Raw genomic sequence first — 11,552 nt, 5'->3', positions numbered from 1 at the left:
CACATTGGTGTGCAGGTGTGCCTAATTTTGTGGCCAAAAATTGAACCTCACACAGTGTATTGTCAGCAATGTTCACCAATGTTAATTGCCGCAACTTTCGTCAAGTTAACATGAACTTCAAGTGATGGGTTGACTTGGAAGGTCCAACTGGAACGGAGCCAACAAAATGCTTTTACTACCATCTAGTGGTCACAAGACGACCTGCACCCTGGATGCCGTCACATACCCTGTGTCGAGCTCCACATATGTTATGAACGCTGCATATAGAATATACTAAATCACATTTGGCAGACTGGGTTAATATGTAGTATTCGCATGCAATATGGAGCAACTAAATTTAACTATAAGGGCACGCCGTTAAATAATAAACTGTTTTCACTATAAATAAGTGAACAAAGGAGCAAGCAAGTGTGTCAGGTGAAGGTAACGAGAAATTTATAATGCAGTTCAATGCACTGGATAAAGCCTGAATTTATCATGTCCACTTCAAAATAAAATCGGATAGAATGATTTATTTGGATCTTTTTTGTGTGTGGCCTTTTTCAATTCTTAAAAAAAATATTACATGCCATTTGATACACAGCACTTGAGAATATCTGACTAGAAGTGATTCTCAAAATAAAATTCATACTATGCGCATAAATAGGCCAATTCTTACCTCATTTCTATATGGAAAAATAATTGCTTGTTTTTTCTTTTGTTAGAGGATTAAAATAATTATTTCACTCTTTGTGTAGGGAATATAATATCATATCCACATTTCAGTACAGACATTCTAATTTATGTATACGTATTTTTTTTTAATATATATATATATATATATATATATATTTTTTTTTTTATATTGAAGACAGAACCACATATTTAAATCTATTGATATATCTATACAATATATGAATATTTTTGCTGCATTTGATTACATTTGATTTATATTTCTTCTAGGGATGTTTGATACCTCTTTTTTTGAGACCAATACTAAAATCTTCAGTACTCATCGATACCAAGTGCAGATACTGTTAGTACTTGTAATACATAAAATTTCAGAAAAAACAACAGATTTTTTTTTATTACATAGGCTTATATATATCCCAACTACAGCAAATTTCCTTAAAATTTAATGAAATTAATGGCAATTATATATTTTTTAATTTGCTCATAAAGTCATTTTAAATAGAGCACACAATAAAGTGAATTTCAAAAAACCATAAATAAGATGAAACTTTTGTCCCCCACCCCACAAGAGCGGGGACCACAACCAGTATCGATATCCGTCGCGAGTACCGATACCATGAAATTGGCCTGGTATCGGTACTCGCCCCTAATTTCTTCAATATTAGGATTATCTGATCGAGGGCCACGATAGCGCTGGAAAAACGGATTTTCCTACCTTGCACCTGTGACAACATTTTAAACAGTTGACGTTCACACCAAAAAAAACGAGTGGACAATAAACAATCATTCAACAATATATGTTAGATATTGTTTTTATAAAGCTTTTTTTTGTTTTTATCCATAGACATTGAATATAAAATAGAGTGGGCTGAACCTTTCCAAACCATTGCAAAATGCATACCTGAATTCAAAATTATAAAATATAATCATTTGGTATAATACAGTGAGTGACAACAAAGTCACATGAACGGCGTCTAATTTTGTTCTTTCAGCCAGTGGATGACGCACGCACCTTGCAAGCCTGTCGTGTCTTTGCATAATTTTGCATTCGCTGCGGGCGACCGACCGCGCAGGAAGGAGGCGTCCGAGCGGGTTTGCCGCTGGCGGTCCGGCGCGTCACAGGGTGGTCCCGGTACAGTGTTGTTTGAGTTTGCAGGGCAGCACGCCGCGGTTCAGTTGGTAAAAGTCCACCAGCTGAATCAAGTCGGAGAAGCGCGTGTGACCGTCGTCCAGGCTGTAGGATAACTCCCCGGCGTCATCCATCTGCCGGGCGGGGCCAGTGTGAACATGACAATCAATAATCGGTGAGGAGGAAGTCAGAAAATGAAAGGTTCATAACTTCCTTTTCAAATCCAGTTCATTTCATTTTTTTTATTCAACCATAATGACCACTGTACTTGCATGTGCCTTTAAGAGGCGGGGCCTAGCGGTGGCTAGCGGTGGCTAGCGGTGGCTAGCGTGTGATGCTAACGAGCCGCCGTGTGAGTGTGAGCAGTGGTCAACAACAGGTTCTGCGCGAGTGTGCTAACTGTATTTTACCCGGCGGCAAAAAAAAAAAGGCGCATCAACAACTGTGGCTCGCCTTTCCAAACATGTGAGGGCATGAAGGTATCCTAATTGATTTTTTTTTTCCATTTCATTTTTAACGCTCATTTGCAAGTTTAATTATGGCACAATTAAGAGCAAAACAAAATAGCTGTCAAATGACGGATCATAATTGAAAAGTTCATACAGAACACATTAAGAAATACTGAGTTGTTTTACTAACCACAGTTGCTTGTTTAGTGGTGGATTTTGTGCATATTGGGTTATGTTCACCCAAGGTTGGGTTGATTATTTTGACCCAGCAAATTGGGTTGAAAACTAGATTCAGTGGCCCCCTTGTTGAATCAACATCTTGACCCAACCTGCTGCGGTCAAATCCTCAGCCCAACATACTGGACATAATTAACCCAACGTGGCTCAGTTCCTTTATAACCCAACGCTGGCTTGGCCATTTCACCTAATTCGGGTTACTTTTAACCCAGACTGTTTGTTGTGGCACTCATGAGTCAAGGTATCACTGTGTATGCTGCTACCGTTTGTAAGCATACCCAAGTGGACCCGACTGAACCCAACAGTTCAATCTGAACGAGCATCATAAAAGTCCGTCCACGGTACTCACGGGTAAGATTTGGAAGTGTTTGACTTTTTGCATGTGGCACAGTGACAGCACGAATGTCTTGGGGTTGCTCTGGCTGTCCCTCAGAAGAAATAACCTGAGAACAAAATGATTTTTTTTTTTAAACAGTTCGTGTGACAGCTACCCATAAAGTTGTTTGCCAACAGAGCGTCTTACCCATCAATGGGACCCTGCTGAGTGATCAGGCGCTGGGCTTCATCCCGTGACAGTTTGCCGTGGAACCAGGGCTGAGCTAAATGAAGAGCTGAAGTGCGGGAAACAAGGTGCTCAAATTGAACATTTTTAATCACTCCCAGCCATTTTTACTGAAGCAACCCCCTTCGCTCCCGGCTGTTTTTGCTGGATTTTGACAGATTTTGCAAGGCTCACAGAATTGTGTGTTCTATGGCTATAAAAACACGGAACCTACCAAAATAAAGATTATAGTCTTATTTCATCAGGGGGAAAAAAGGATATATGTATCTTGTTTCCGTTTTGCAGCAATTAGCATTTGAGTATAGCTAAGTTTCATCATTATTCACAAACCTGTGTTGAAAACACTGGGGAAAAAGAGCTTGTTGCAACATGGCCCTGGCTGATCTCTTATACTCTGCTGCCACCCGCTGGCCGTTTTTTGGGGGGGGTAATAACTACCATTGCTTTAAGCGGCCTCTTCAGGTCAGAAGCTGTATCAAAACCTTCTGTAAAAATATATTATTATTTTTTAAACGTATAAATACGTTTTTAGGAGTGAAGGACAAAGTATTAAAAAACATATTTATACATGTTTGGATTTGAATGAGTTAAGCATGCAGGTCATGATAGGCTTTTACAGTCCCAATTTAGAATAGGGACTGTTTGCCGAGCAGCACTGAGCACCAATAATTAGTCGATTCTATATTTGTTTCATATTTGTGCTGCAGCCCTATTACAGATACTCCATATAACATGACTAACAAGCAGCGCAGAAAAATAAAATAAATCTAACCGATATTTAGTGAACTCTGTGATGCAGAAGGGCTTCCATGTCCACTCAGGCGGTGGCAGCTTTTCCTCTAAAAAAAAAAAAAAAGAAAAAAGAAAAAAAAAGGAGAACTTAATTCAGACCGCATCTCTCTTAACGTGTTTTCACACATTTGGAATGTTTAGTCGTCGAGTGCAACGGACCCTCCACGCCAGGCCTTCCTGCACGGCCACAGAGAGAACCTCCGAGGGGTTTTCGATCACTCGGCTCTTCTGGCCCGAGAAGTCCATGGCCACCAGGGAGTTCTCGGAGATGCTCCGCTGAAACGACTCTTCGCGTTTCATTTCAACACACTTTTGACATAGAAACAAAGTACGCTGAAACAAGTTGCTGTCTCTATTCGTTTTTTGGGGGGGGTTTGAAGCGGATGTTGGTTTTTGTGGAGGCTCACGTGGGTATTTTTGGCTCATTGGTCATTGCTTATTTTATGTATATATTAGTGTCTCGACTCACACTCCAAATCTGCAGTTTGTTTAACCACCAAATCCCAAATCAATTTGAATGGGTTGGTCAAGTCAAGTCACTTATTGTATGTTTAGCAAAAACACGTCATAGTCCAGAAAATAAAATAAATAATCAAATTTGATCATAATGGTAAATGGAGTGCACTTACAGTAACTTCTGGACTACAAGCCGCTACTTTTTTTCACTTGCATTCGACTCTGCGGCTAATACAAAGGCGCGGCTTATCCATCAGATCATAAGGGGGCGCACTATAAAGGAAGCGCAAGAGCGTCAGGCAGAGCAAACCAACCCAAGTGAGCCCGAATACAGGAGGAGAGAGAACGAGAGCGAGACGATTTGCGCCCTCGTTATGGAAAAGAAAGTAGCGGGAACATGAAAACACCTGCGGCTTACAGTCGGGTGCGGCTTATATGTGTAACAAACTCAAGTATTCCCCAAATTTAGCTAGCGCGGCTTATAGTCAGGTGCGCTTTGTAGTCCAGAAATTACTGTACATAGCACTTTATCTATGCCGTATGTGGTCCAAAGTGCTTTACCACGCCTCATATTCACCTTTTTGAAAACATATCATAGCGTAGGCCCACTGAGACTGTTTGCTGCCGACGTGCTAACGCAGCCGCGTCAACCTACGGAAAGGTTTTCCTTTTTAGTTTAAAATAACTTACTTTAACCTACAGTATTCCTCTCCGTACACTGGCAAAACCCAGGGTGTTTTTTTTCTTCTTCTCGCTTTTGGTAAAGTTTTAAATCCACCCATGTTGTGTTTGTCATACTAGCTAGCTAGCTAAGCTAACATAGGAGGATTCGTCTTTCTGCTTCAGCGTCCAAGTTGGCAAACTCACAAAGATGTCGATACACGGCCTAGATGTCGTTAATATTTGTCAACTGTGGGCGTTGTGAAGCCCTTTGGGACTTTTTCTGAGATTCAGGGCTATATAAATACATTTGACTTGACTTTATTGACTGATTGCTTAATAATGCTAATTAGCCGGCTGAACATCCCCATACACACGCAAACATTTCCGGGCATCACACATATACGCTATGATTAATTCGGACTCGAATCTGAAAATTTTGATCCTGCGTTCGTTTTTCAAAAAACGGCAAATCAGAGTCGCCACCAATTTGCGTACAGCCCTAATATATTCATATACCTATATATATACATGCTTTGGAAGGAGAGGTGACGAGCTGTCCGATTAGAGCGCATCTGATAGTGTTATTTTTTTATTCATGAACATACTGTATATCGGTTTCCTATAAATAGATGGCGTTCACTCCCGCCAGCTGGGTTTAAAGGCTATTCTGAGATATCATTAACTGAAGGTGCCTTTGGCCTGTCTATTTATACCTGCATAACAACAACAACAACTACAACAACAACAACTACTACTACTACAATGTGTCGCTTATCCTTATTTGCACTTCTAAGCATATTCCCATGATATTTTATTTGAAGTGACACTATAACATATTTGAAAAGTTCATGTTGGGAGATAAACATGAATGCTGTAAAACAGGATTTAAAAAAAAACAAAAGAATAAAAAAATTAAAATCAGTGAGAAAAGTATCTTACCATTGGGGACGCTTTTTGTTTCTGGTGTGGCTGCATGAAGTTTTGGTACAGTTGCATCCCATACTAAAAAAAGAAAAAGTGTTATTGTTAATGATATGTTTGATATCCTAAAGCCATTTCTAATCTGGAGTCACGGGAAAAAAAAAGGAAAAAAAATACACCGTTAATTCATTGTTTTGAAAAGAGCTGTAAGAAACAATGAGGTTTGAGCTGCCGGTTTATATTTGAGTTTTTTTGTAACCATGAAGTCAAATGTAACACACAGCTAGTGATTACTGACTTCCCACTAAATTATGTCACATTATAAACACTAGGGGGCACTATGTAAATAGTACATACAGTACTACAGAGTGTATTAGTAGTACTTGTCTAGAAGTTATGTCAGGCTGATAAAGTGCTATTGAATAAACATCATCAACATTGAATAAACAACACTCTGTTTTATATCTAAAAAAAAAAAACTATTTGTTACATTAGCTAGCCACTAAAGAATTAATTAGCTTTTTAATCCCACCTAACACTTCACTTGAGTAAAAAAAAAAAAGAAGTCAACCTTGAACAATCGCACGCCTGTGATCCAACACATCCTGGTCTGCTCATCATCGGCACACAACAGCTTCATGTCCCGGGATGAAGTGCAATTTATGGACTGAAAAGACGATTTGACACAAAAAGATGATAATTTTTTTTGGGGGGGGGGGGGGGGGGCAAGAAAGCAAATGGCCACGTATAAATCAAAACGATACCTTAACACAGAAACCAAATTCAGTCGGAGCTCCGTGCGCTTTCTTGGCTGCCAACAGCGTGTAGACGTTTGAGTCGGTCAAGTCGGCGATGAACTGGAGATGCCATGGCTCCTGTAATTAGCATTAGAAATGTTGACATTCATTCATATCCAACTCAAGACAAGTGCATGATCACAATTATTCATTATATAATAAACAATTATTGTCTTTATTTACGAGCAGTTATTTATAGTGCTCTATTTAAAAATAACTTGAGTTGAGCTGAATTAAAATAAATGAAGTTGGATTTTAACATGTTGCACTACAATACAATATTAACTCATTCACTGCCATTGACGGCTATAGATGTCAAAAATTCATTTGAACTATTTCTATTACTTTTGGTAACAAGAGTATAAAAACTTTTTTATTCATTGTACATTTAGAAAAGAAACAATTTGTGATTAGTCGTGAGTTAACTATTGAAGTCATGCGTTTAGTTACGATTTAACATTTTAATCGCCCGACGCCCCTAATTTTTAATAATCATCTCGTCAAGCAAATCATTTTTTTAAATTGTAATTAATCGCATGACTTCACTAGTTAACTCATGATTAATCACACATTTTATATCTCTTCTAAATGTACAATAAAAAAAAATTCTCTAGGTTTTCATACTCTTGTTAACAAAAGTGGAAAAAAAGGTTAAACTAATAGAAATAGTTCAAATGAATTTTTTGACGTTTATAGCCGTCAATGGCAGTGAATGAGTTAAACGGAGACAGACTCATCATTGGCCAACACTTCCAAAGATGAATCTGTACAGAAAAAAAAAACCCACATACACTCACAAAGACTCCCATTGTTCAGCTTTCATGTGACACATTCATGTGTTTCTCCCTCCCTCCCTTTTCAAGTAATAGCGCAGCATTTTAGTGTTTGCGCTCGCACAAGAGCGATAAACTGGCAGTGACAACAAAGGTCCACTGTAGCAGGTTAAACGATTTGTAGGCATTTTTTTTAATGACCTTATCATGACCTGCTGTGAAATTCTTAATGTCAATGCGTTTTATGAGCCCGCTGCGGTCAGATGACTACACATAAGCAAAAAAAAAAAAAAAAAACACACAACATCAGATGCACATGCACAATGAAATAAGGTCCAATTTGATTATCAGAGAGGTATTTATTTTGCACGATTTCTTTTTTGTCGCTGTAGAAATGCACTTCATCATACCGTGAATAAGCTTCTTATATTTTTAAACAACACAAAAGGGAAAATAGACACAATTAATAGAATCATCAATGCAGCTGACAAGACGAGTCAAGCGGATATCAATTAATTTTGCCACATTGGAAGCATTTCATTTGAAATAGTTTCATTTCGATAAAATGTTTCATTTTAAGAAGGAAGTGTGGAAGTGCCAATGTGGAGTAAACATTTTTGACTGGCAAATACGAACGTATTTTAAAGTTCATATGTATTTAAAGTAAAGGTGAGCCAAAAAAAATCGATTCTCATTTAGTACGATTTAGAATAAATTTTAAATGTCCCAAAGTCGATTTTATTTAAATTATTTTATTCTGTCTTCAATTTGTTTATGTGTGCCTTTATTGGGATCGCTGTTCGTGTTGTACCCGATTTGGCCACTTAGGGGCAGTGTGGTTCCACGCGGTCTGATACACTGTTAAGTTGTAGCCAAATTAGCGAATAGAAGGAAAAAGTCACGATCAAGTTATTCCAATAAAAGTTGTTGTTTTGAGTGATAATTAGCATTAGCGAGTCAGACTGGAGTAGATCATTACGATTCCTTGAACATCTATAAATTGAAGCAAAAATCAGTCAATCTAATTATTTAGAATCAAAAATCGATTCTGAATCGAATTGTGCACACAAAAATCGGAATCGAATCGTGAGGTTCCCACCCCTAATTTAAAGTATGTTAAAGCGTTTTTGCAAGTACGTTTTCCCATAATGCTACTAGGCATGCATATGCACAAGTCAATACCTCGTGTCATTATGCAAAAAAATGCTAAGTAATTAGCATTTAGCCTACAAGTACATTCAAGCGTATTTGCAAATATGCTCCAACATATATGCAAATAAGCTTCAACGTATTTACAAGTACGTTCAAACGTACTACCTATAATAATAATAATTTCCCCGTAAAGCCACTGGGTATGCGTATGTGCAAGTCAATACCCCGAGGCATTATGGGGGAAAAAAATGCAATTGCTAAGTAATTAGCATTTAGCCTACAAGTACATTCAAACGTATTTACAAGTATGTTTGAACATATTTATTTGGAAGTACGTTCAAACGAACCTTAAAACACGTTTGAATGTACTTACAAGTACGTTAAAACATACTGCTACTACTAATAATAATTTTCCCACAATGCCACTGGGTATGCGTAATATGCTAAGCAATTAGCATTTAGCCTACAAGTACATTGAAACGTATTTTTTTGCAAGTACGTCCAAATGCTTTTTATTTATCCACACTGCTTTCGTATTTTACCACCATTTTTATTTTCCAATCTAAAAAATTTCTAGTCCTTTCATTTGACACTTCTTTTCCACGTTTCCAGCCGCATAAAAATAAAAATAAAAACCTGTCGAGAAGTCATCAGCGGCATTCCGTCTCTTCTTAATGCCTTTAGGCTGCTGCGAGGCAAATCAAGTTCAGCCCGTTCCACTACTCCCTTGAAACACGACCGAGATAGAACACCAGATGAACTGCTGACCTTTTGTGTCGACAAACTAGAACACATCTACCCAGATAAAAGTAAGATGTGTTTTTTTTTTTTCTATTCCTGTCCCAATGTTTGGTCTATGAGCGGCCGGTAATGTGCTATCTCCTCAACACAAGTGCTTGAGTGATAATGACGAGGCATTCATTTTGAAACGAAAGGGGAAAAAAAATTGCACTACGGCATACTGAGAAGTATTTTTGCTGTCCTTGCGGTGCAACGCGGACGAAGCAAAAAATATTAGAAACAGCACTCGGGATGACGCTACAACCACCAGCACTGCAATAAACATAATAAAGTCAACGTTATCTACGTTCACTGACCTTAGAAGTTCCCTTGCTGGAGACGTAAAGCCCTGACCTCCGCAAGATAAAGTACAACTTTTTCCAGGACTTCTTGCTCGGCTCCTTGGCGTGGAGATGGCCGTGAATCTCTGGGCAGGTGCTGGAGCTGAGAAAGATCTGGAGGCGCGGAAAGAAATAGATTTGTACGTTCGATGGAGGCTGAGAACATTAAGATTAAGAAGGATTATGTACGTACTGTTTCCGGTCAAGTTTGACCCGTTTGGACGGTAATGAAATTCACATTGAAAAGAATGGAAATGGCATTACGGCGGTTCAAGCGATGAGCATCCGACAAAAAAAGGCATCAATAAAAATGTTTGGGAATTTGAGAAATGAGGAATGAGAAAAATAGCACTCTGTAATGTTGTACTTCATAAAATCATACAGTAATGTCATCAGTACGCCGCCATAATGTTAGTCATTTTTCGCAAAAGATAAGCTAACAAGACGCTGAGACAAAAATTGGAAAAAACATTTTCGTTAATGAAAAATAAAAACGAAAATGTTTTGTTTTTTTAATCCAAAAGGAAACTACATTTTATGTTTATATAACCAATTAAAACTAACTATAATCATAGCAAAAACGGCCTTTGTTTGTGTCTTTTTTTCAATTAATATCATACATGAGATTTTATTTATTAATTTTTTTATAAGGAAGGTCAAATTGCTATTTGGGAATTGCAGTTTACTTTATTACACAAAAATGTATTTAGTGACCCTTTTTTTTTTTTTTTTTTAAATCTTGACAAATACTCTATAGATTAAAAAACAAACCAAAAAAACTCAAACTTGTACTAAAACTAATAAAAACTAAATTAAACCAAAGCATTTACAAAAAATACTACCATATTTAATATTAAAAAAAATAAAAAATTCAAAACAAGTTCTGTTGTGGCGGTGGACTGAACGCCTCACATCTGAAAACATCTAGAAGTCTGTGTACCATTTTATTTGGCACAGGTTCTACAAAGTGTGCGTACACTGAACTAAAACAGATAACAAACCAAAGAAAATGGTGGGATATATTATATAATATAATATAATGATTTGTCAGTCAAGCTATTAATACACTTTTCATAGATCTGCAGTTCTTACATTGATCCAAATTGTATTTAAAAAAAATAAGCAATATGTGAAGGAGTTGATACCTCGACCAGTTGAGAGTAATCCACCACCCCATTGTTTTCACTGGATGAGGACACCATGTGGTCAGGGAAGAAGTCCTACAAGAATTTCAGTTGCTGTCAATATTTGGACGGCAAATGACGCAAAAGTGGTTCAAATGGTACGATGAAGAGGTCACAAACTCACCAAGGGTTTGTGGAAAAATTCATATTTTGCATAATTTTTCCGAAAAGTTAGCCGGTTGTCTTCATCCATCCCCCAGCTGGACATCACCTCCATAATGGACTCATGGTCCTCAATGGTTCTCTCTAGTCAGGACAAGAGGGAATAACATCAAATTTTTCAACTATACCTATAAAGTACAAAACTGAATTGTCAACTTTGCTAAGACTTCCCACCAATAATTTTAGCGGATGATTATCTTTTTTTTATTAGCCTCGGTGTAATCTCCGCATAAAGCATCACACCCTTGAGTCAAGGAACTCTGCATGATTTATTATTTGATCATACATCTATTCAAAAGATTTGGTTAAGAGTTTTTTTTTCCTTGCTTCATGTCAGTAACTAATTAAGATGCCTCATATAACATTGACATTAGGGGGCCTCCATTCAAACATATTATGAATAAAAAAATTTTTTTTTTTAGTAAAATAGATATAAATATTTAGTTGAATCGTAATTGCTTAAAAAAACAACTCACTGATTT

At 37.5% G+C, this 11,552-nt stretch overlaps 1 protein-coding gene across 2 annotated transcripts in view; it reads right to left on the bottom strand.

Moving 5' to 3' along the window:
- Positions 1 to 1,468: 1,468 nt before the first annotated feature.
- Positions 1,469 to 11,552, bottom strand: part of grb14 (growth factor receptor-bound protein 14) — a 21,042-nt gene continuing 10,958 nt past the window's right edge. The window contains exons 5-15 of one of the 2 annotated variants that reach the window (XM_086091085.1): positions 11,033 to 11,154; positions 10,870 to 10,944; positions 9,701 to 9,838; positions 6,646 to 6,756; positions 6,453 to 6,548; positions 5,900 to 5,962; positions 4,001 to 4,150; positions 3,822 to 3,888; positions 3,011 to 3,098; positions 2,837 to 2,930; positions 1,469 to 1,935 (exon numbers count right to left, since the gene is read on the bottom strand). In XM_086091085.1, the coding sequence (XP_085947211.1) occupies positions 1,789 to 1,935; positions 2,837 to 2,930; positions 3,011 to 3,098; positions 3,822 to 3,888; positions 4,001 to 4,150; positions 5,900 to 5,962; positions 6,453 to 6,548; positions 6,646 to 6,756; positions 9,701 to 9,838; positions 10,870 to 10,944; positions 11,033 to 11,154 (1,151 nt within the window). In that variant the 3' untranslated portion in view covers positions 1,469 to 1,788. The remainder of the gene's footprint in view (positions 1,936 to 2,836; positions 2,931 to 3,010; positions 3,099 to 3,821; positions 3,889 to 4,000; positions 4,151 to 5,899; positions 5,963 to 6,452; positions 6,549 to 6,645; positions 6,757 to 9,700; positions 9,839 to 10,869; positions 10,945 to 11,032; positions 11,155 to 11,552) is intronic. The other variant, XM_086091086.1, reaches the window with a different exon arrangement.

The sequence above is a fragment of the Leptonotus elevatus genome, chromosome 12 (assembly GCF_054856555.1).
Source record: "Leptonotus elevatus isolate MCC_2025b chromosome 12, RoL_Lele_1.0, whole genome shotgun sequence".
Classification (NCBI taxonomy): domain Eukaryota; kingdom Metazoa; phylum Chordata; class Actinopteri; order Syngnathiformes; family Syngnathidae; genus Leptonotus; species Leptonotus elevatus.
Note: the sequence above shows the minus strand (reverse complement) of the source record. Positions and strands in the feature narration are given on the sequence as shown.